This window comes from Carcharodon carcharias, chromosome 8 (genome assembly GCF_017639515.1).
Source record: "Carcharodon carcharias isolate sCarCar2 chromosome 8, sCarCar2.pri, whole genome shotgun sequence".
Taxonomy (NCBI): domain Eukaryota; kingdom Metazoa; phylum Chordata; class Chondrichthyes; order Lamniformes; family Lamnidae; genus Carcharodon; species Carcharodon carcharias.
Window position 1 is genome coordinate 147,282,786 of NC_054474.1, and position 25,835 is coordinate 147,308,620.

Genomic DNA, 25,835 nt, shown 5'->3' on the forward strand with positions numbered 1-25,835 from the left:
TTGTCAGATTGCTGTAAAAACCCAACTGGTTCACCAAAGTTCCTGCAAGGAAGGAAATATGTGATCCTCACCTAATCTGGGTTTAATTTCACCAAGGCTTCTTTGATTGCACCTTTCAAACCCAAGACCACTACCATCTCAAAGGACAAGGGCAGCATGGGAACACCACCACCTGGAAATTCCCCTCCAAGCCACTCACCATCCTGATTTGGAAATATATCGCCATTCTTTCAGTGTCAATGGGTCAGAATCCTGGACCTCCCTCCCTAACAGCACAGTGGGTGTACCTACACCACATGGACTGCAGCGGTTCAAGAAGGCAGCTCACCACTACCTTCAAGGGAAATTAGGGATGGGCAATAAATACTGGCCTTACCAGTGATGCCCATACCCTGAGAAAGTTTGAATGTGTTAAACATACGCTGACCCATTGCAGCAGTAGTAATAGTGGATAGTAAGCGGGGACAGAGACTGTGGCACATTCAATAACCCAGCAAAACTGAGGTTAATTATTATAGTTGTTGTAATTCTGTTATTTACCCTTTGGAAGGTGGGAAGTCCATGGGTTTGGTCCGTGCAATGCGAGCTGTGGGGGTGGAGTACGTAAGCGGGAGGTGTACTGCATGAAGAAAGAGAGAAATGTGACCCAAAGGCTCCCTCCTTCAGCATGTGAGATCGCTCTGAGGCCAGTTTCAACAGAGATCTGTAATGCTGACCCCTGTCCTGTGAGGTAAGTACTTTTCATCAATGGAAACATGTCCTTGTGCCTTGCCTCCAAATCAACATCAAATTCCCCAACTCAGTATCAATCTCACCCACCCCAAACCCCGACTCACCCATCCCAATCCCTGACTCACACACCCAGCCCACCCCAACTCACCCCAACGCTGACCCACTCAGCCACCCCAATCCCCTGACTCAGCCACCCCAATCCCTCGACTCACTCACCCATCCCAGCCCCTGAAACCTTACCCAACATGGAATTACCCGACCCAGCACCAAACTCATCAACGACTCTATCCACAACCAGATTCACCAACATGCAATCACCTAGCTCAGTGCCAACTCACCCAATCTAGCGCCAACTACTTTTTGAACTCGCCATGAGCATGATGCTGACCTTCCAGTTGCTTGCCATTTTAATTCATCACCTTGCTCTCATGCTCACATTTCTGTCCTCAGCCTGTGGCAATGTTCCAGTGAAGCCCAACACAAGCTGGAAGAACAGCTCCTCATCTTCCAATTCGGCACTTTACAACCTTCTGAACTCAACATTAAGTCCAACAACCTCACAACATGAACTCTGTCCTCCATTTTGATTTTTTTTTTTGCCAAGTGCCAGTCTGTATCTTATTTTCATGTTTTGGCTTTCACTCAGAGTTGTCCTTTATTCTGCCATTAACACCTATTCTGGAGTTCCGAAGAAGAATCATGTTGGACTCAACATATGAATTAGGAGCAGGAGTAGGCCACTCAGCCCTTCCTTCCTGCTCCGCCATTCAATAAGATCATTGACTTTAACCTCAACTTCACATTCTTGCCTACCCCCAATAACCTTTCACCCCTTTGCATATCAAGAATCTATCTACCTCTGCCTTAAAGATTTTGAGGAAGAGAATTCCAAAGTCTCACAATCCTTTGCGAGAAAATTCTTTTCCTCATCTCTGTCTTAAATGGGCGACTCCTTATTTTTAGATAGTGGCCCCTAGTTCTAGATCCTCCCACAACAAGCAATATCCTTTTCACATCCACCCTGTCAAGTTCCCTCAGGATCTTATATGCTTCAGTCAAGTTGGCCTTACTCTTCTGAACTCCAGCAGATATAATTCTAGCCTGCCCAGCCTTTCCTCATAAGACAACCCACCTATTCCAGTTATTAATCTAGTAAACATTTTCTGAGCTGCTTCTAAATTATTTATATGTTTGCTTAAATAAGGAGACCCGTACTGTACAAAGTACTCCAGATGTGGTCTCACCAATACCCTGTATAACTAAAGCACAACCTACCTACTTTTGTATGTGATTCCATTTGCATTAAACAATAACATTCTATTAGCTTTCCTAATTACTTGCTGCACCTGCGTACTAACCTTTTGTGATTCATGTACTAGGACACCCAGATTCCCCTGCATCTCAGAGCTGTGCAACCTCTCACCATTTAGATAATATGCCTTTTTTATTTGTCCTGCCAAAAATGGACAACCTCACATTTTCCCCACATCATAGTCCATTTGCCAGGTCTTTGCCCACTCACCTAACCTGTCGATATCACTTTGTAGCCTCCTATGTCCTCTTCGCAGCTTACTTTCCTACCTATCTTTGTATCATCAACAAATTTAGCAACCACACTATTGATCCCTTCATCCAAATTATTATATAAATTGTAAAAAGTTGACACCGCACCACTGATTCCTGTAACACACCAATCATCACATCCCGTCAACCAGAAAATGACCCATTTATGCCTACCCTCTTTTACCTGTTTGCTAGCCAATCTGCTATCCATGCCGATATGTTACTCCCTTTAATTTTCCACAATAACTTTTGACGTGGATCCTTATCAAATGCCTTCTGAAAATCTAAGTACAGTACATCAACCAGTTCGCCTTTATCTGCAGCACATGTTACTTCTTCAAAGAACTCCAATAAATTTCCCTTTCACAAAACACTGCTGACTCTGCCTGATTACCTTAATTTTTTCTAAGCTCCCTGCTGTAACATCTTTAATAATTGCTTCCAACATTTTCCCGATGATAGTTGTTAACTACCTGGTCTATAGTTTCCTGCTTGCTGTCTCCCTCCCTTTTTGAATAAAGGAGTTATATTAGTTATTTTCCAATCTCTTAGAACCTTCCCCAAATCAAGGGAATTCTTGAAAATTAAAATCAATGCATCAACTATTTCACTAGCTACTTCTTCAAGATCCTAAGATGAAGGCAATCAGGACCCTGGGATTTGTCAACCCACAGTTCCAGCAATTTGCTGAGTACCATTTCTCTGGTGATTATAATTTTCTTGAGTTCTTCCTTCTCTTCCAATTCCTGATTTATAGCTATTTCTGGGATGTTACTTGTATCCTCGATCATGAAGGCTGAGGCTAAATACCTATTCAATTCATCTTCGATCTCTTTATTTTCCATTATTAACTCCCCAGACTCTCTTTCTGTAGGACCAACGCTCACTTTGTTAACTCTTTTATTTTTAAAATATCTATAGAAACTCTTATTTTCGTCTTTATATTTCCATCTAGCTTTCTCTCATGCTCTAATTTCCCCCTCCTTATTAAACTTTTAGTCATTGTTTGCTGTTTATTATATTCTGTCCAATCTTCTGACCTGCCAACCATCTATATGCTTTGGCTTTACGTTTGATACTATCTTTAATTTTTTTAGTTAACAATGGATGGTGGTTCCTCCCCTTGGAATTTTGCTTTCTTGTTGGAATGTACCTATTCTGTGTATTCTGAAATATACCCTTAAATGTCTGCCACTGCATCTCTATTGACCTACCCCTTAACCTAAATTGCCAGTTCACTTTCGCTAGCTCTGCTTTCATGCCCCTGTAATTGCCCTTATTTAAGTTTAAAATACTAGTCTTAGACCCACTCTTCTCTCCCTCAAAATGAATGTAAAATTCAATCATGTTATGATCACTGCTACGTTGGGATGCCTTCACTATGGGGCTATCAATTAACCGTATCTCATTGCAGAATACCAGGTCTAGTATAGTCTGCGCTCTGGTTGGCTCCAGAATGTGCTGTTCCAAGAAACTATCCTGAAAACAATCTATGAACTGTTCACCTAGGCTACCTTTGCCCATCTGATTATCTCAGTCTATATTTTGATTAAAATCCATCATTACAATCGCCATACCTTTCTGACAAACTCCCATTATTTCTTCTTTGATCCCCATCCTACCATGTGATTACTGCTAGGGGGACTGTGTACCACTTCCACAAGCAATTTCTTGCATTTATCATTCCTGATCTCTACCCAAACTTCTCTATATCCTGGTTTCCTAAACTTAGGTTGTCCTCCACTATTGTGTTAATGTCTCTATTGTCTTAATTGTCTTTAATTAACAGAGCCACCCCTGACCTTTTCCTGATTTCTTGTCCTTCCTAAAGTCACATACCCTTCAATATTCAGGTCCCAATCCATACCCTCCTGCAGCCATGTCTCTGTAGTGCCCATTAGTTCGTACATATTTACCTCCATCTATCAGTTCATTAGTTTTGTTCCAAATGTTATGTGTATTCAGATACAGAGTCTTAATTTTTGTCTTTTTATTGTTTTTGTAATCTCTCGCCTTATCAGTTGGTTTACTCTTAGACTTCTACTCTCTGTCCCTTCCTATCATGGTCTGTTTACCATTTCCCAACTCGAAATGTTAACTCTGTTTCTCTCTCCACAGATGCTGCCAGACTTGCTGAATTTCTCCATCATTTTCTGTTTTTACTCTGGACCAATACTTTGTTTTTTTACTACAACCACTACCAATTCCTTTGCATTTTGTTCCATGACTTTTTTGCAATTTAGTACCCCACCCTCTAACCTATCACTGACCGGCCCCTTTGCCGCACCTGACCCTCCCCACTTTTTCAACAGCAGAAAACCCATCATATTTGTACCTCTCTTCAATTCTGAAGAATCATCATATTAGACTCAAAACGTTAACTCTGTTTCTCTCTCCACAGTTGCTGCCAGACCTGCTGAGTCTTTCCAGCAACTTACGTTTTTATTTCAGATCTCAAGGACCCGCAGTATTTTGCATTTACTTTGAATTTGTCAAACAGCTTAGATTCCACCTCCATTACCTGATTATTCCAAATGTATATCAGTTTTGAGTAAAGTAATTTTTTCTAAAGAGTGGATTAGCTCACATTCTAACCTCCGCAGGATAGCCCCGGTTCTTTACAAAAAATTGGTTAGTTCAAGTGGTCAAACATGGCAGCCACTAATGGCTTTTCACATTATGTAAGTCCTACAAGCCTATTATTCTTACTTATTTTAGAGTAATACTCCAGGTTTCCCTTAACTCACCTACCATTGACCTTCTCCCTAGACTCACGAGATTAATTTCTCCATTTTTCCTTCTCTGAGTTTGGTTTATTGGGACACAGCAGGTCTTGTGCTCTTTCCCTTGCTGATTCCTGCAAGAACTAACCTTTCTGTAACCTTTCCTGCAGGTGGCAGTCCACGTCTGAATTGTGCAGTGTGTCATGTGGAGGAGGAGTCAGGAGAAGGCTCCTGTACTGTACAAAAGTTCTGGGGGAGCGGGAAGAACTGGCACCAGACAAAGAATGTCTTCATTTGCCTCGACCTAAAGACCAAGAATCCTGCAATCACCATCCATGCCCGCCAAGGTTAAGACATATTTGCTCTTCTTCCCCGTTCCCTGGAGACAGTAGCTCAGGGTCCCACACATGCTGACTCTCACTGGGGTATGGGTTCCACACACACTGACTCTCACTGGGGTACGGATTCCACACACACTGACTCTCATTGGGGTATGGGTTCCACACACACTGACTCTCAATGGGGTACAGGTCCCACACATACTGACTCTCACTGGGATACAGGTCCCACACACACTGACTCTCATTGGGGTACAGGTCCCACACACACTGACTCTCACTGGGATACAGGTCCCACACACATTGACTCTCACTGGGGTACGGGTCCTCCACACACTGACTCTCACTGGGCTGTGGGCGTTTTGGGCGGGGGTGAATTGGTTACACGTCTTCCTCCTGATTTTCTTTTCCTGTTGACTTTGGTGCCCATGCCAAATTTCAGTCTTGAAATCAGGGTCCTGTTAGTTGGACCTTTGATTGTGAAATTCTCTTTTAAAAAAGGCAGAGTTCACATGGAGCAAGTTACATGTGTGGATTCTGTTTAATGGAGGAGGGAATAAGATCATAAAAAATAGGGCAGGTAGAGACCATTGGAAAGGAGGTTGAGTTGGACTCATGCCAGGTCACTGGGTTACTCTGTGACAGCGAGGGATGGACAGAGGGAAATACTGGGCTTGAACTAGAACATTGGTTTACTCTATGACTGTGATGGACAGGTGGCGAGTTTCGAACACCGGTCAGTGTTCAGTGGTTTGTGGGACCGGTTTGGCCGAGAGGACGGTAACTTGTGTCCAATTTCGCAACGGGACAGATATGGAAGTGATGAGAACTCTCTGTTCGGGGTTGGAGGAGCCACTGTCCCTCATTCCTTGTGTGATCAGCAACTGCCCATTTGGCTGGAATCCCCAGGACTGGTCCAAGGTTAGTGTACTCACTTTGGGAGGAGGTGGGGTGGTGGGATTGAGGGATATGGTGAGAACAGAGGAACAGCAGGAGGACTATCAGCCCCTCAAGCCTGATTCACTGTTTAATGGAATCATGACTGATCTTAATGTCAACTCCATCCACTTGCCTTGGTTCCATATCCTCTACAACCTTGTCTTGCAAAAAATTCAATCCATCTCAGATTTAAAATTTATTATTGAGCTGGCTTCTACTTTTTGTGGGAGAGAGTTCCACACTTCTACCACTCATTGTGTGAAAAGTGTTTCCTAACTGGTCTCCTTATTCACTCTGATTTTAATGTTTTGTCCCCTTGTCTTGGACTCTCCCACCAGAGGAAACAATTTCTCTCTATCAATCCTATCAATTCCTTTCAAAATCCTAAAGTCTCAAACAAAACACATTTAACCTTCTATATTCCAGAGAATACAAGCCTAGTTTATGTAATCTCTCCTCATAATCTAACCTTTCGAGCTCTGGGAATATTCTATCAACATCCTGGGGGTTACTATTGACTAGAAACTAAACTGGACTAGTGAGTTTGTATACATACTGTGTCTATAAGATCAGGTCAGAGTAAATCACCTCCTGACTCCCTAAAGCTTGTCCGCCCTCTAAAGACACATGTCAGGAGTGTGATGGAATACTCTCCACTTGCCTGGATGAGCGCAGCTCCCACAACACTCAAGAAGTTTGACACCATTCAGGACAAAGCAGCCCCGCTTGATTAGCACCCCATCCACCACCTTCAACATTCACTCCCTCTACCACCAACACACAATGGCAGCAGTGTCTACCATCTACAAGATGCACTGAGGCAACTCACCAAAGCTCCTTCGACATGACCTTCCAAACCCGCAACCTCTACTACCTAGAAGGACAAGGCCGCTTGGGAGCACTATCGCCTGCAAGTTCCCCTGCAAGTCACACACCATCCTCACTTGGAACGATATTGCGTTCCTTCACTGTTGCTGGGTCAAAATCCTGGAACTCCCTTTGTAACAGCACTGTGGGCGTACCTACACTGCATGGACTGCAGCGGTTCAAGGACCCGGCTCACCACCACCTTTCAAGGGCAATTAGGGATGGGCAATAAATGCTGGCCCAGCCAGTGACACCCACATCCCATGAAGGAATTTTTAAAAATTCTGGTGGATCTGCACTGCACTCCTTCCAAGGCCAGTATGTCCTTTTTAAGGTGCAGTGGCCAGAACTATACACAGGACACCACATATTATCTAACCAGGGCTTTGTAGCTTCCTCTTCTTGATATTCTAGCTCTCTACCTGTAAAGGCTAACATTCCATTAACTTTTCTGGGTTTTTTTTGTATACAACTCCTCCATTTTAGTGATCTGTGTACATGAATCCCTCAATCTCTGGATCTCCACTGTTGCCAGCTTTTCTCCAATTAAATAATACTCGATCCATCCTTTCTCAATCCAATGTAGATGACTTCACACTTACCTCTGTTGAAATCCATCTGCCCGCTAACAATGTCTCCTTATAATTTTATGCTGCAGTCTGTATGTCTTACTGTAAAACAAATCTTTGTATCATTGACAAGCTTGGAACTCTGGTTCACTATTGTGTTATCTAAGGCACGAATAAACATAGTGAATAGTTGAGGCTCCACTAATTGTTTCCACCAATTCAACTACACACCCATTATCCCTACTCCTCATCCTCTACCACGGGACCAATCAATAATTTGTCGCCAATTCCATGAGCATAATTTGAGCTAACAGTCTCTTATATGGAACCTTAATGAATGCCTTCTGAATATCCAAACAAACTGCATTCATTGATATTCCCCAGTCCACTATATTAGTTACATCTTCAAAAAAATTCAGTTAAGTTCATTAGAAATTCCTACCCTTTATAAAGCCATATTAGTTTCCTCTAATTAGCTTAAATTGCTCAGTTACTCTGTCCTTAGTTGGAGAGTCCAATAATTTCCCCACAACTGATGTTAGGTTGGCAGGTCAATAATTTCCTTGTTTTTCCTTCGCTGTTCTGAAATAATGAAGGTGCTTGGGTGGGGCTGAGGGATAAGGGGAGGAGGTTGGTAGGTGGGATTGATGAGAAGATGGGGTTGAAGGATGGGGTGAGTGATAAGATTAGAGGGTGGTAGGTGTGGTGGTAGGAAGGGTGGAGGGAGAGAATGGATAGTTGAATGCAGGTTTCAGGATGTCTGACTGTTGCACCTTTTCCCAGTGCTCAGTTTCCTGTGGGCTTGGAGCCCGGAACCGACAGCTGCAATGCATCAACCTGGAATCGACGGAGATCGTGCTGGATGCCTTCTGTGACCATCTGTCAAAGCTCACCACAGTGGAGGCCTGTGATGCAGGACCCTGCCTGGCCCAGAGACCAAACCAGACAGCAGCTGTGCTGGTAGCTCCCACCGTTGCTGCTTCCATTAGCCGCTCAGCTGTCATGACCCCCAGGATGGTGACAAACAAAACCCAACTGGCTAAAGTCTCAAGGGATGAAGACATTAAGAATACCAGTTACGTATTTGCAATAACCTCACCAAACCATTCAGACCCACTATCAAACACTCCCAGGACAGATACAGCATGGGGTTAGATACAGGGTAAAGCTCCCTCTACACTGTCCCCATCAAACACTCCTAGGACAGGTACAGCAAGGGGTTAGATACAGAGTAAAGCTCCCTCTACACTGTCCCCATCAAACACTCCCAGGACAGGTGCAGCACGGGGTTAGATATAGAGTAAAGCTCCCTCTACACTGTCCCCATCAAACACTCCCAGGACAGGTACAGCACGGGGTTAGATACAGAGTAAAGTTCCCTCTACAAATTGAAAGAGTTTTATTTTAAAATACTAAGGTTCAAAAGTGTAATAAAATACTGCAGGAAATGAGTGAATGTGAATGCTGAAACTAGTGATGTAAGTAGCTGATCATTCAGAGCTGGAGTCAGGACAGTTTGGTGTTTCCGTCCAGTCAACACTAGGAAATGTAATAGACTGACCTCAAATCATTTAATGTTTTGCCCTTCTACACCTCAAGGACTTTAATTCCATCGAACTGGGCTCAGTTTAACATTGATGTTAAGATGAAAGTCTGTTGCTGATCATACTGCAATATCCTGACCCTAAGATTTGCACTGGTACTGATTTATCTTCTGCTTAACTCCAGGTAGCTGTGGGAAGCTGTTTCTGAGTGAATCGGGAACCCTGACTCTGATCAGCCTGCGGGGAAGGGATTGCCTGGTTACCATTGGACGTCCGCTCAATGTGGTCATCAGGGTCCATGTTCTGATGAGCTCCTTAAACTGCAGTAGACGTAAGAGCCCAGGGGCATCATGATTCTATCCTTTTACAACATCACTGCACTGAACTGGAACTCAAACAAGATTCCAATTAAAAATGGTTGGCAAGGTGGGGATTGGGATACACGAAGCAGCAAATTTCATGGCAGTTAGCTTGAGGATGGTGCCATGTTCGCACCAATCTCTGGGGCGGGGGACTACTCATCCCCTCGCCAGAGATCTGACACCCAACTGAGTTAGTCTTTGTGGAACCCATACCCCAGTGAGAGTCAGTGTGTGGGACCCGTACCCCAGTGAGAGTCAGTGTGTGTGTGGGACCCGTACCCCAGTGAGAGTCAGTGTGTGTGGGACCCGTACCCCAGTGAGAGTCAGTGTGTGTGTGGGACCCGTACCCCAGTGAGAGTCAGTGTGTGTGTGGGACCCGTACCCCAGTGAGAGTCAGTGTATGTGGGACCCATACCCCAGTGAGAGTCAATGTGTGTGGGACCTGTACCCCAGTGAGAGTCATTGTGTGTGGGACCTGTACCCCAGTGAGAGTCAGTGTGTGTGGGACCTGTACCCCAGTGAGAGTCAGTGTGTGTGGGACCCGTAACCCAGTGAGAGTCAATGTGTGTGTGGGACCTGTACACCTGTGAGAGTCAATGTGTGTGTGGGACCTGTACACCAGTGAGAGTCAGTGTGTGTGGGACCCGTAACCCAGTGAGAGTCAGTGTGTGTGTGGGACCCGTACACTAGTGAGAGTCAGTGTGTGTGTGAGTCCCATACCCCAGTGAGAGTCAGTGTGCGTTTGGAACCCATACCCCAGTGAGAGCCAGTGTGTATAGATTCTTACTCCAGAGAGATATAGAGCATTCAGTGATCATAAGCTCAAAGTCCACCGTGTTTCTAATGTAATGTCTTCATTGAACTGACCATAAAAATGGCTCCCCCAAGCCTATGCCTCATGGCAGAGGTCACATGACTACAGCAAGCCAGATAGGATGTACAGTAATGATTGCATGATGCATGAAATCCCAGACAAAACATGGTTGAAGCTGGGAGTAGATCTCTTCACTTTAGCAGGAACTGATTATCTTGTCACTGTAGATTACTATTCTGACTACCGGGAGTTAGGCTAAAAATGACCATCGATGATATAGGAGAATGCCTGAAAGCATGCTTAAGTCATTACGACATTTCAGACAATGGCCCTCAGTTCACTTATGAAGAATTCAGCCACTTCACAAAGGAATGGGAAATTCAACACTATACATCATCTCCACACTATCCCCAGTCGAATGGAAAGGCTGAGGTGGCATGAAAATTGCCAATGAAATCATCAAGTAATCGAGCAAATCTAGCATAGACGTGTGTGCCTGCTGGGTTGATGACTTCCAGAGCATGTTGAGTTGCTGCTCCATGTTGAAATTGGAAGATTTTGCATTCTGTTGTAGCATCCTCAACTTCCTTCATAGGGAGTGCTGCTCTCGACAGCATGTCAGCGATATGCATCTGTCTCCCTTGCTTGTGTGTCACATCTAGATGATATCCCTGTAAACAAAGTAATGTTCTTTGCAGTCACTTTGGAGCAGATAGTAGCGGTTTGAGAAAAATGCTTTGATGTTGCTTGTGGTCGGACTCCACTGTTACTTTGTCTCTCCCAAGCAGGTATTGATGAAAATTCTCACAAGAACAGAAAATAGCCAGATACTCTATCTCGATCTGAGCATGGCATCATGGCATTAGGCTTGTTCTGAGACCTGTCTCGCTGGCGTCACACTGCAAGGTGACTTCATCATTGACGTTATGGTACTTCAGCACTGGCGTTGTCATCACTAGGTGTTTTGATTTTGGTGAACGCTTCTTCCTGTTTGTGCCCCAGTACTACTGTAAATCCTTGGCAGTGAGCTTACATAATGGTTCACACTCCAACAACAAATCGGGCAAAAATTTTGCTAGGTAGTTCACGAATCCAACAAATCGTTGCATTGTTTTCACATCTGTTGGTTGCAGCTACAGATCTCACCTTGTCAGGATCCAGACGAAGACCTTTTGCTGTCAGTACATGACCTATGTACTTGACTTCAGGCATTTTCAGTTGCAATTTTTCATTGTTCAGCTTCAGGTTCCTCTGGCGAGCTTTCTCCAGCAATCATATTAAATTCTGATCATGGTCAGCTATGGCTTCTTCCATTGTGTCCCCACATCCATAGACTAGCAGATCATCCACTACGGCTTCCACTCTGGGAAGATCACTGATTATCCCAAGCTGTCTGCGTTGATACTCTTCTAGAGCCACGAAAATGCCAAAAACCAAGCACAACCATCTGTATCTCCCGAATGGTGTCCAGAATGTAGTTAGAAAGCTGCAGCTTTCATCTAGCTTCACTTGCCAAAAACTATCCTTTGCATCTAGGCCAGTAAAGATCTTTGCCTTGGCAATTTGCAGCAAAATTCCTTCAATGATTGGCATGGGGTAGTGAGATCTCTTCAGTGCTTTATTTAGATCCTTTGAGTCTAAGCACACTCAGAGCTTTCCAGGTTGTTTCACTGCTACCAGGCTGCTAATCCCATCTGTAGGAGTTGTCACTTTCTTGATTACTCCCTTCTTTTCCAGCTCTTGAATCTTGTTATTTAGGTTTGACTTGAGGGCAGCTGAAACTCTTCTCGGCAGCTGCTGAATTGATCTTACACTCTCATCTACTTCAAGATGATATTCACCAGGTAGACATTCAAACACATCTTTATACTCCACTAGGATCTGTTCAGCGGTCAGTGGTTTAGTGTGCTGCGACACATTGGAAATCTCTTTTAGCATGTTCAGGGTTACCAGTCCAAGCTTTAGACTTACTCTGGCTGAGATGAGTAGCTGTTGTGTACTGTCTATGATCTGGAACTCCAGATCTTCCTTCTTGCCATTGCATTGGGCTCTCAGTCTAATTCGTCCTCTCGGTATGAGTATCATGTCAACATATAGCCTCAACCTTTCTTTCGAGGGCTTCATTTTTGAATCACCATGTTGAGACACCTCGCACAGGTCTGTGAAGGTACATGATGCACCAGTGTCTGTCTGACACTTCATGTTCACTTCATGCTCTCCTTTTGCGGTCATCATTCCAACAGTCACAAACCATTTATCACCTATAGACTTGACAGGGCCAACCCATTATATTGTGTATAGTTCTTCATCAGACTCTTCGGCTGATATCTCGCCAGTGGCCATCTGTATAGGCTTGTTTTGCTTCTTTTCAGCCAAACACCTGTGTGTGAAATGATTCTGTTTCTTGCAGTTAAAACATTACTTTCCCCATGCTGTATCCTTTGTATGATGTGAGATTTAGGGTGGAATACAATTCGTAGCAGTCTCTCTCTAGCAGTGTTAAAAGTGTTGCTACTCCTATCAGCTCTGGCTTGTTAATTAAATCTGTTGCAATCTCACAGTTTTGCCATTGCAAGTGGAAAACTGCCAATTCTGCCACATATTACCTTTCATTTTTACAGCAGCAGGGAGAGGGAAATTAACAGCCATTTTGACTCACACAGTGATTTTCTTGCAACCTTCACCCTGTGTTAGCTTTTCCTTGTTACTGTCTTTTTTTAAGCATCTTTTAGCAGCTCTGAACATTTCTGTGTTCCTTTTCAGCAGCTGAGGCTTCTGTCTGGCTTTTCCAGCTTTTTAAAACTCAATCTCAGCTCTGCTTCTGACACCATGTTATGAGCTCAAACACTGCAATGTTTTTCACATATTGTCTTTATTGAACTGGCTGTAACATGGCTCCCCGCAGCCCTGTGCCTCATGGCAGAGGTCACATGACTACAGTAAGCCAGATAGGACATGTAGTAATGACTACTTTTCAAAACCCAAACAGCGATTGGGCAGAAATTGCCACATAAACATGAACTATTGCCTCTGTGACTCTCTATTAAATGTTGTTGTTCTGGGTTTTCTGATGTCTCTGCTTTTCCTTCCTTCAGAAGACTCTTTGTCTTTTTGTGGGCGTCGGTTGTTTTGGAAGACTTGCTCCCCACTGAAAGGATTTACACTCACATCCATCACTAACACACTAACGATCAGGCAACGGACCAACAGTGGGGGTGGTGAATCAATCCTCCAGTACTCCAGTAGTCTCTCAACTCGACACTACTACAGAGGTAGGTGCTCCGCTGTGGCGATCTGGATTAATCAGTTTCTAAGGTTCTGCTTTGACTCAGTGGGAAACACTCTGTCCTCTGAGTCGGAAGGTTATGGATATGAGCATCACTTCAGAGAGTTGAGCACAAAATCCAGGCTGACACACCCAGTGCGATCCTGAGGGAGTGCTGCACTGTCGGAGTGTCAGTCCTGAGGGAGTGCTGCACTGTCGGAAGGTTAGTATTGAGGGGTGCTGCACTGTCGGAGGGTTAGTATTGAGGGAGCAATGCACAGTTGGAGGGTCTGTACCTGGACAGTACTGTACTGTTGGAGGGTCAATACCTGGGGAGTGCTGTACTGTTGGAGGGTCAGTACTGGGGTGTTGCTTTGGGTGCATTAGAGTGCTTAAGTTGGAGTTTGCCTCCAGGAGCTGACTCTTACTTTGCTACAGGGGAAGAAGTTGATTGTGAGTAACTGGTAAGTTATTCTACGTATTCTAATTGTAATAGGTAGATTTTAAAGTTACAATATAGCAGGTCAGCTCGGCCGAGTGGAACGTACATCCTATGGTATGTGGGAAGTCATGGAAGCACCGTGTGTCCTAAACAAACATCTGCAGGAAGTGCCATTGGCTGCAGAAGCATGAGCTCCGGGTTACAGAACTCGAGTGATGGCTGGAGTTACTGTTTTGCATCCACGAGGCAGAGAACTACATGGATACACATTTAGTGAGGTGGTTAGAGCGCAGGTTTAGAGCATGCAGGCAGAGAGGGAATGGGTGATCAGCAAGCAATCTGAGATCCAGGCAGGTATTGCAGGAGAACTCTGAATCTATCTTGCTTGCTAATCAGTTCTCCATTTTGGATACTGGTGAGGGCAAGAGTTTCTCAGGGGAGTGCAGCCAGATCCAAGTCTGTGACATCACAGGTGGCTCAGCTGCACAGGAGGGGAGGGAGGAAAGTGGGAGAGCAATAGTGATAGGGGATTCCATGGTCAGGGGATCCGATAGGTAATTCTGCAGCAGTAAACGTGGCTCCAGGATGGTGTGTTGCCTCCCTGGTGCCAGGGTCAAGGATGTCACAGAGCGGCTGCAGGACATCATTGGGGATGGGGGAGGGTGAACAGCCAGAGGTGGTGGTCCATATTGGTACCAATGACATAGGTAGGAAGAGGGATGAAGTCCTGAAAGCAGATTTTAGGGAGTTAGGAAGTAAATTAAAAAGCACGACCTCAAGTGCAGTGATCTCAGGGTTAATCCCAGTGCCACGTGCCGGTGAGCGTAGGAATAGGAGGATTGAGTGATTGAACACATGGCTTGAAAACTGGTGTAGGAGGGAGGGCATCAGATTTCTGAGACATTGGGACCAGTTCTGGGACAGGTAGGACCTGTACAAGCTGGATGGGTTACACCTTAACAGGACCAAATCTAGTAACCTTGCAGAGAGATTTGCTGATGCTGTTTGGGAGGGTTTAGACTAGTTTGTCAGGGGGGGTGGGAACCTGAGGGGTGGCCCAAATTGGAAGAAAGTAAAGTTGGTCATGGGAAGTAGAAAAGTGGCAAGTAAAATTAGAAGACAGGTGAAATGAAGGCGAACATCAACTAAACCTAGAATGCGGAATGTCAAAAAGACTAAGTTAAGAGCACTCTACCTGAATACCTGCAGCATTCACAACTAGGTAGATGATTTAAAGGCACAAATAGAGGTAAATGGGTATGATCTAATTGTCATTACGGAAACATGGCTGCAGGGTGACCAATATTGGGAACTGAATATTCAAGGATATTTGGCATTTAAGAAGGAGAGGCAAAAAGAAAAGGAGGTGGTGTTGCACTGATAATAAGAGATGGGATCAGCACATTAGTAAGGGAGGATCTCAGATCAGGAGAAGAAAATTGGAATCTGTTTGGGTGGAGCTAAGAAACAGCAAGGTGCAGTAAACGTTGGTTGGAGTTGCTTATAGGCCACTAGACAGTAGTGGTCCTGTGGGGCATGGTATTAACTAGGAGATTAGAGTAGCATGTAGCATGGGCAATACAGTAATCATGGGTGACTTCAATCTGCATATAGACTGTGTAAACCTAATGAGCACTAATGCTGTGGAGTTTCTGGAGTGTGTTAGGGATGGTTTCTTACAACAGTATGCTGAGGAACCAACTAAAGGACAGACTATTTTGGATCTAATATTTTGTAACAAAAAGGGGCTAATTAATAATCTTGTTGTAAAAGAACCTTTAGGGATGAGTGACCATAATATGATAGAATTTTACATTATGTTTGAAAGTGAGGTAGTTCAATATGAAGCCTGGATGTTAAATTTGAACAAATTTATGAAGGTATGAGGAGGAAATTTTCTAAGTCGGATTGGGAAAATACATTAAAAAGTTTGATGGTACATAGGCAATGGATAGTCTTTAAAGAATTATTACATAGTTTATAACATTTATACATTCCTTTAAGGCAGAGGAACCCAAAAATAAAAGTCAGTCATCCCTGGTTAACAAAAAAAGTTAAGGATTGTATAAGGTTAAAAGAAAAGGCTTATAAAGTTGCCAGAAATAGGAGTAAACCAGCGGATTAGGAAGATTTTAGAATAAAGCATAGGAAGACCAAGAAACTGATAAAGGGAGAATAGAATATAAATAACAAAAAATATATAAATGGACTGTAAAAGCTTCTATAGGTACATAAAACGGAAACGTTTGGCTAAGACAAATGTGGGTCCATTACAGGCAGAGTCAGGAGAATTTATAATGGGGAATAGGGAAATGGCAGAGAAGTTAAATGATCACTTTGTCTCCGAATTCACTAAGGAAGATACAATAAATCTCCCAGAATTAGAGATCTAAGGGACTAGGGAGAATGAGGAGTTGAGGGAAATTTGTATTAATAAGAATGTTGTATTGGAGAAGTTAATGGGACTGAAGGTTGATAAGTCCCCAGGACTTGATGATCTGCATCCCAGAGTGTTGAAAGAGGTAGCTATGGAGATAGTGGATGCACTGGTGATCATCTTCCAAAATTCTATAGATTCTGGAATGGTTCCTGCAGATTGGAAGGTAGCAAACGTCACCCCACTATTTAAGGGAGGGAGGAGAGGGAAAACAGGGAACTTCAGACCTATTAGTTTTGCATCAGTGGTAAGGAAAATACTGGTATCTATTATAAAGCATGAGATAAATGGACACTTTGATAATAATGATTTGATTTGGCATAATCAGCATGGATTAATGAATGGGAAATCATGTTTGATGAACCTGTTGAAGTTTTTGAAGGATGTTACTAACAGAATTAATAAAGGGGAGTTGGTGGATGTATTATACTTGGATTTACAGAAGGCTTTTGATAAAGTCCCCCACAAGTGGTTGGTTAGCAAAATTAATGTACATGGGATAGGGAGCAATATACTGGCATGGATTAAGGATTGGCTAACACGCAGAAGACAGATAGTAGAAATAAATGGGTCATTCTCACATTGGCAGGCTGTGATTAGCGGATTACCGCAGGGATCAGCACTCAGGCCCCAGCTGTTCACAATGATTCGGATGTGGGGACCAAATGTAATATTTCCTAGGTCATGGATGATACAAAGCTAGGCGGGAATGTGTGTTGTGAGGAAGATGCAAAGAGGCTTCAAGGGGATTTGGACAGACTTAGTGAGTGGGCAAGAACATGGCAGATGGAATATAATGTGGAAAAATGTGAGGTTATCCACTTTGGTAGAAGGAACAGATGCACAGATTATTTCTTAAATGCTAAGAGATTAGAAAGTGTAGATGTACAAAGGGACCTGGGTGTCCTTGTCCATAAGTCACTGAAAGCTAACATGCTGGTGCAGCAGGCAATTAGGAAGGCTAGTGGAATGTTAGCCTTTATCGCAAGAGGATTTGAGTCCAGGAGTAGCAAAGTTTTGCTTCAAATGTATAGAACCTTGGTTAGACCGCATCTGGAGTACCGTGTGCAGTTTTGGTCCCCTTACTTAAGAAGGATCTTATTGCCATAGAGTGAGCGTAACAAAGGTTCACCAGACTTGTCCTCAGGATGGCGGGACTGTCTTATGGAGAGAGGTTGGACAAACTGGGCCTGTATTCTCTAGAGTTTCGAAGAATGAGACGTGACCTCATTGCAAACTAGAAAATACTTAAAGGGATAGACAGGGTAGATGCAAGTAAGATGTTTCCCCTGGCTGGAGAGTCTAGAACCAGGGGACACAATTTCAAAATAAGGGGGAAGCCACTTAGGACTCAGATGAGGAGAAATTTTTTGACTCAGAAGGTTTTGAATCTTTGGAATTCTCTACCCTAAAGGGCCGTGGAAGCTCAGTCATTGAGTATGTTTAAGGTAGAGTTTGACAGATTTCTAAATACCAGTGACATAAAGGGATATGGGAATAGTCTGGGGAAAAGGCATTGAAGTGGATGATCAGTCATGATTGTATTGAATTGGCGGAGCAGGCTCGATGGGCTGAATGATCTACTCCTTCTCCTATGTTCCTACGTACCCGGGGAGTGCTATACTGTTGGAGATGATATCTTTCAGATGAGAGGTTAAATCAAGGCCCATCTGTTCTCTCAGGTGGACATTAAAGAGTTGAAGTCTAAGTCCAGATACCACTAAAATCTTGTGGAAAGGTAAAAAAAAAGGCTAATTAAATGTTGGCCATTATTTCAAGGGGACTGAATTACAAAGGGGTGGAAGTAATGTTAGAGAGTGTAGAGAGTTCTGGATGAATGCTGTAGAATAGAAGACTAAAGGGGTGTCCTGATCAAGGTTTTTATGATGAATTCAATTGACTAGTATTACAGAGACCCAGGGTAATCATCTGGGGTTCTGAGTTCAAATCCCACCACGGCAGATGGTGAAATTCGAATTCAATAAAAATCTGGAATTAAAAGCCTGATGGCAACCATGAAACCATTGTTGATTGTCATAAAAACCCACCTGGTTCACTAAGGTCCTTTAAGGAAGGAAATCTGCCCTCCTGGTCTGGCCTACATGTGACTCCGGACCCATAGCAATGTGGTTGACTCTTAAATGCCCTCTGAACAAGGGCAGTTAGGGATGGGCAATATATGCTGGCCTAGCCAGTGATGCCCACATGCCATGAATAAATTTTTAAAAACAGGGTCAATAGAGAGAAATTATTTCCTCTGGTGGTGGGGGGGAGGGGGCAGTCCAGAACAATGAGGCGCAACCTGAAAATTCGAGTCAGGCTGTTCTGGGGTGATGTCAGGAAGCACTTTTTCACACAAAGGATAGTGGAAATCTGGAACTCTCTCCCGCAGTATGAACACGAGTTTCCAGCATGATATTTCTGCTTTTTACAGAATGTGATACACAGCTATATGGACCCCAGGGTAATATAGTGAGCCCAATGCAGCCCTACAGGGAGGGAGAAGCTTGTCGCACCATTATCAATGTGGCTCCAACGGATCGTATCTCAATCAAAGTCCTTTACCTCAGATTCAATGTTGGGGTAAACACCACCATGACCGACTACATTCTGGTGAGTTGGACTCAGATCATCGCAATAAAAACAGAAAATGCTGGAAAAACCCAGCAGGTCTGGCAGCATCTGTGGAGAGAGAAATGGTTCAAGTCCGTATCACTCTTCATCAGCACTTTTTCTCTCCCCACAGATGCTGCCAGAGCTGCTGAGTTTTTCCAGTACTTTCTGTTTCCGTTTCGGATTTACAGCATCTGCTGTATTTTACTTTTATCAGATCCTTGCAACCCAGATTCAAGTATTTACCTTCTTTTATTTCCATCCAGAACTCTCTCTATCACTGGGGTATGGATTCCACATGCTGTACGGTTTCTCACACACATACACTGACTCTCACTGGGGTACAGGTCCCACACACACTGACTCACTGGGGTATGGGTCACACACACACTGACTCACTGGGGTATGGGTCCCACATACACCGATTCTCACTGGGGTACGGGTCCCACACACACTGACTCTCACTGGGGTACAGATTCCACACACACTCTCACTGGGGTTACGGGTTCCACACACACTGACTCTCACTGGGGTACGGGTCCCACACACACTGACTCTCACTGTGGTATGGATCCCACACACACTGACTCTCACTGGGGTAGGGTCCCACACACACTGACTCTCACTGGGGTAGGGTCCCACACACACTGACTCTCACTGGGGTACGGGTCCCATACACACTGACTCTCACTGGGGTACGAGTCCCTGAGGTACTGACTGTAGGCTGTATCAAAGAGCTTCGCAGGCATGATGGGCCAATTGGCCTCCTTCTGTGTAATATGGTTCAATGATCTGAAAGAGTAGAAATGAAATCAAAGTAATCTCACAGTGACTGAAGAGATTCCAACCAGCAACAACCGCTGAATTTACAGGTTAATTTGTGGGCCTTGACCCTATTGTCATTTTGTCATTAGCACCATGTCGCCCGCTCATTGATGGCTAATTTATTTTTGTTCTCAGTTAAAAGATGTCGCCACACAAAGGTATTCAGCATATCGTGGCAACAGCCTATTTCGGTGGGAGTCACTGGGAAACTCCGTTGAGATTGAATTTCATGGCAATTTCGGATTCAGGGCCACGTTCAGGGCTGTTCCATCCCGAACCCTCGCTGGCGTACGCAAGCTCAACTGTGGGTAACGGAAACCATTGTGGATTCCCTCTCTCCGGAACATACTGCTGCTTCCCCAGATATCCTTCTCCATTTCCATCTAGGTATTCTCTCGTTCCCACTAGACCTGGTGGCGCGTTTGAGGGATTAACTTTCCCAAAGTAAAGACAAACTTTGCCATTTTTCACCAATGGAAATCACAGTTTCAGTGACTTTAAGCTGTAACCTACTGTTGTGAAGAACCTGACACCAATGACTTGAAGGTGGTTGAATGGACATCATAATAGGAACATATTTGAGATTATGACCGGCAAGCGTCTGCTTCTGTGCTTTCAACTGGTCAAGAACAGCCCTTTCCAAACCTTCAGGCCCACTGAGTCAATGGTGACAAACCAGAGAGTGATTGCTTAACATATGAGCATCAGATATAAGGCTGAGTTCACTGCCACACAACCCAGCTGGCGGGGATCTCCTGCTTTACACACTAATTGCAGGAGAGTAGCAAAGAGGGATTGAGTTCTCTACTTCTGAGAATTGTGGGAATTGTTTGAATCGGAGATTAGGAGATGATCTAATTGAGGTGTTTAAGATGATTAAATGATTTGTTAGCATAGATAGAGAAAATCTATTTCCTCTGGGTGGGGGGAGTCCAGAACAAGGAGGCAGAACCTTAAAATTAGAGCTAAATCATTCACGGATGATGTCAGGAAGCACTTCCTCACACAGAGGGTAGTGGAAACATGGAAATCTCTCCCTCAAAAGCTGTTCATGCTGGGAATTTGGGTGGGTGGATGGTTTCAATTGAAACTTTCAAAACTTGAGTGCATCTATTCTAGTGAGTTTTCACTTATTCAACACTCTCTGGTTTAAGAAGCTCCTCCTGAATTTCCGTTGGATTTATTACTGACTTTCATATATTTATGGTCCTTATAAATACCTTATGACAAAAGTTGCAAAGTTAAATAAAGATATGTGAAGACACTGCTCTTAATGTGCGCCGGCTGTCTGTGAATAGTGTGTTAGGTACAAGTGGCAGGATAGTGGCTTGGGTCCTCACATCCCACTGAGATCCGGATCACACACTGCCACAAGGGGTGGAAAGCACACGTTAACTCACGGAACCTCCCTCTGCCACTTATGAGACAACCCAGCTGTGTCAGGTGACAGTCCTACCTTCCCAGTGGAAGGGAGGCACCAGACACCGCGCCAGTTCAGCAGAGGTGATCTTATGCCAATGTTTCCTTCCCAAACATATTACCATAAGATTGAGTGTTGTCTCCCATGTGAATCAGTGGAGTTGAACAGAGTAATGGATTGTAATCGATTGGAGACTGAAGCAGGGCACCGCACAGAGGATTGGGATTGGTAGGAAATTCTCCATTATAACTTCATGGACAGATTTTATGATTCTGCCTTGCAATGGGCTTTGATTGACTGTTAGTCACAGGTCTTACATATCAAGGGCAGATGAATTGACTGGTTCAGTTGACTAGATCATTTAACTGATTTAAACTGAATTGAAAATAAGAGTGCTGGATTTATGTCATCCCTATGTGCCTATATGTGCTCGAGATTCTGGGTGCAGTGTGATGACCAGCCCCTGAACTGGTGCAATCAGCAGAAACTTGACATTCTGAGCTGGGAGCATGCCAGTTTTGTGGACGGGCCCTGCTTCTGGTGAAAAGGCTTTTGAAACAGGTCGTGGGAACGCAGGGTAATGTGATTTTGGGCACAAATCACCTTCACTTAAAATTCTGTGATCTATTGCAGGACTTCATTTCAGACCATCCAGATAACAGCAGAATCTTCCTTAAACCACAGGTTTATATATATTACAGTTGGTGCAGTAACCCTTCAGCAGCTGTGGCTGTTAATGCTAGGCACTGTTTTATATATTTGTGTTGTGTTTGTTTTTTAGTTTGACATGTAGTTTTCACTTAACATGTACAAATGCAGCCCTGTTATAGCAGCTGTCAGACAACAGGGCTCAAACACTGAAGAGAGTTGACCTTAGTCAGCCATTGACCATCTTCATTGGCCTCCAGGACAGGGCAACGTGTCACAGATTGAAAATAAAAATACCTGGAAAAACTCAGCAGGTCTGACAGCATCTGCTCTCCGCCGATGCTGTCAGACCTGCTGAGTTTTTCCGGGTATTTTTATTTTTGTTTTGGATTTCCAGCATCCGCAGTTTTTTTGCTTTTATCTTAGTGTCACAGATTGAGCTGGCTGGTGTGTTAAGTCTATATAAATGCTCAAATTGGTGTGGTAATATCTATATGTTGTTATTTCTAGGACTTGTAGTTTAACGAGCTATGTTTTTCATCAGGTTACGTGGGGTTTACAGTGCTGAAACAAGCCATTCAGTCTTAACTGGTTTATCCCAGCGTGAATGCTCCACACGAGCCTCCTCCCATCCTTGTGAGATCCTGTTGATGATGGTCATTGTCATGGGCATGGACTTTCATTCATTGCTCTCTGATTCACTGGAACAGACAGGGTTCATTTAGGCCCAAATAAGAACAGAAGAAATAGGAGCTGGAGTAGGCCATATAGCCCCTGAAGCCCTGCTTCCCATTTAATAAGATTATGAAATCTGATCTTGATCTCACCTCCATCTTCCTGAATGTTTCCAATAACCCTTGCCTCCCCTATAGTTCAAGAATTTGTCTATCTCAGCCTTGAATATATTCAATGACTCAGCCTCCACAGCTCTCTAGGAGAGAGAAATCCAAAGATTAATGACCCTCAGAGAAGAAATTCCTCTGCATTTCTGTCTTGAATGGGAGCCCCCTTTTTCTGAAACTATGCTCCCTAGTTCTAGATTTCCCCACAAGGGGAGATATCCTCTCAACATCTACCCTGTCAAGCTGCCACAGAATCTTATCTGTTTTGATAAGATCACCTCTCATTCTTCTAAACTCCAATGGGTATAGGCCCAACCTGCTCAACCTTTCCTCATAAGACAAACCCCTTCATCTCACAAATCAACCTAGTGAATCTCTGCTGTATCACCTCCAATACCAATTGTCTTTGTCGGCTGTCCCTCAATTTGAGGATGATGTCTATTCAAGCTCACGAGTTTCCGCCACGGGTCTTTATGTGACTGAACAGGCCGATTCTTGAACCACAGATCTTTGGGCGCATGAGACAGGACATAGTGGGATCCAGAGTGCAGGATTTGCTTTCTTTCCTTTCCTTCTCAGCTGCCATTCTGCCTCATCATTAAGAAATATAAGTATATTCCTCCTTAAGTAAGGAGACCAAAACTGTACACAGTATTCTTGTGTGGTCTCACCAATGCCCTGTACTGTTGTAGTAAGACTTCTCTACTTTTATATTCTATCCCCCTTGCAATAAAAGCCAACATTCAATTTACCTTCCTAATTACTTGTTCCCCCTGCAAGCTAACTTTTTGTGATTCATGTACAAGAACACCCAGATCCCTCTGTACTGCAGCATTCTGCAGTCCCTCTCCATGTAAGTAATATTTTGCTTTTCTATTCTTCCTACCAAAGCAGACAGTTCACATTTTCCCACTTTATACTCCATCTACCAAATTTTAGCCCACTCACCTAACCCATCTATAGCCCTTTGCAGACTCTTTGTATCCTCCTCACAACTTGCTTTTCTACCTATTTTTGTATCAAATTTGTAGCGAATTGATTTTGCAGAATCAACATAGAAAAGAAAACATTTATGAATAGAAAATTATGTTTGACAAACCTGTTGGAGTTTTTGAGAATGTTACTTGTAGTGCAGATAAAAGAGAACCAGTGGATGTGGTGCATTTGGATTTTCAAAAGGCTTTTGATAAAGTTCCACACAGGAAATTAGTAAACAAAATTAGAACACATGATATTAGGGGGAATATACTGGTATGGATTGAGAATTGGTTAACAGATAGAAAACAGAGTAGGAATAAATAGATCATTCTCAGGATGGCAGGCTGTTACTAGTGGGGTACTGCAAGGATCAGTGCTGGGGCTACAGCTGTTCAGAATTTATTTAAATGATTTGGATGTGGGAACCAAATGTAACATTTCCAAACTTACTGATGACACAAAGCTAGGTGGCAATGTAAGTTTGTGGGGAGGATTCAAGGAGATTTCAGGAGAACTTAAGACAGGCTAAATGAATCGGCAAGAACATCGGCAAGATGGAATACCATATGATAGAAAAGACAGAAAAGCAAAATATTTCATAAATGGTGAGTGGTTGAGAAGTGTTAATGTGCAAACGGACCTGTTCCATGAGTCGCTAAAAGCTAACACGCAGGTGCAGCAAGCAATTAGGGAGGTAAATGGTATGTTGGCCTTCATCGCCAGGGGATTTGAGTACAGGAGTAAAGATGTCTTGCTGCAATTGTATAGAGCCTTGGTGAGACTGCACCTGGAGTAGTGTGTACAGTTATGGTCTCCTTGTCTAAGAACGGATATGCTTGCTATAGAGGGACTGCAATGGAGGTTCACCAGACTAATCCCAGGGATGATGGGATTGTTTTATGAGGAGAGATTGCGAAAACTGGGCCTGTATTCTCTAGAGTTTAGAAGAATGAGAGGTGATCTCAGTGAATCTTACAAAATTATTACAGGGTGTGACAGGGTAGATGTGGATAGGATGTTCCCCCTGGCTGGTGAGTCTAGAACCAGGGAACGCAGTCAGAGAATAAGAGGTAGGCTGTTTAAGACTGAGATGAAGAGCAATTTCTTCATTCATAGGATGGCGAATCTTTGGAATGTTCTGCCCCAGAGGGCTGTGGAAGGTTAATCATTGAGCATGTTCAAGACCAAAATTGATAGGTTTCTGGATATGAATAACATCAAGGGATATGGAGATAGCTTAGGAAAGTGGCATTGAGATAGATGATTAACATGACCTAGTTGAATGGCACAGCCATTCATGGCCTACTCCTGCTCCCATGTTCCTATGAATTTGGCTGCCATACAGTCAGTCCCTTTATCCAAGTCATTAATATAGATCATAAATAGTTGAGACCACAGCACCTACCCTGTGGTTCCCAAAGTAACCACAACTAGTAACCACTAGTTACAGTTTGCCAACTCGAAAATGATCCAGTTATCCTGCCACTCTGTTTCCTATTAATTAGCTAATCCTCAGAAATAATCCTCAGAAATCAGTGAAGAAAGATTGTTTCATAGTGCAGCCAACCCTCGGAACAAAGACAAATGAAAGACAGACAGAAAGCCAATCCTCTATCCTTGTTGAAGTATCGGCCCCAACACCATATGTACCGCGGAAATCGGAGTGAACACTCAGACCCAGGAGGCTTGTCTTGGAAGCCTTTTATTAAAATCGTGATATCACGGAGAGCCCAGCAGCACTCAGTGGAGCTAGCTGACACTCTGCCTAACACTTCTTTACACACATAGATATAGCAAAAAATCTATCTCCTACCCAAAATCCACAAACAGAACTGCCCCGGTAGACCGATCGTCTCAGCTTGCTCCTGCCCCACAGAACTCATTTCTCGTTATCTTGACTCTCTTCTCTCTCCC

General features: G+C 43.7%; 1 protein-coding gene across 1 annotated transcript in view; it reads left to right on the top strand.

Moving 5' to 3' along the window:
* The window catches only part of adamts13 (ADAM metallopeptidase with thrombospondin type 1 motif, 13), a 40,933-nt gene extending 19,715 nt beyond the window's left edge, over nt 1–21,218 (top strand). Inside the window, exons 17-24 of the mRNA XM_041194454.1 lie at nt 551–730; nt 5,189–5,365; nt 6,073–6,277; nt 8,515–8,806; nt 9,460–9,606; nt 13,547–13,723; nt 19,030–19,208; nt 20,169–21,218. Coding sequence (XP_041050388.1) covers nt 551–730; nt 5,189–5,365; nt 6,073–6,277; nt 8,515–8,806; nt 9,460–9,606; nt 13,547–13,723; nt 19,030–19,208; nt 20,169–20,345 — 1,534 coding nt within the window. The 3' untranslated portion in view covers nt 20,346–21,218. The remainder of the gene's footprint in view (nt 1–550; nt 731–5,188; nt 5,366–6,072; nt 6,278–8,514; nt 8,807–9,459; nt 9,607–13,546; nt 13,724–19,029; nt 19,209–20,168) is intronic.
* Nucleotides 21,219–25,835: the final 4,617 nt, after the last annotated feature.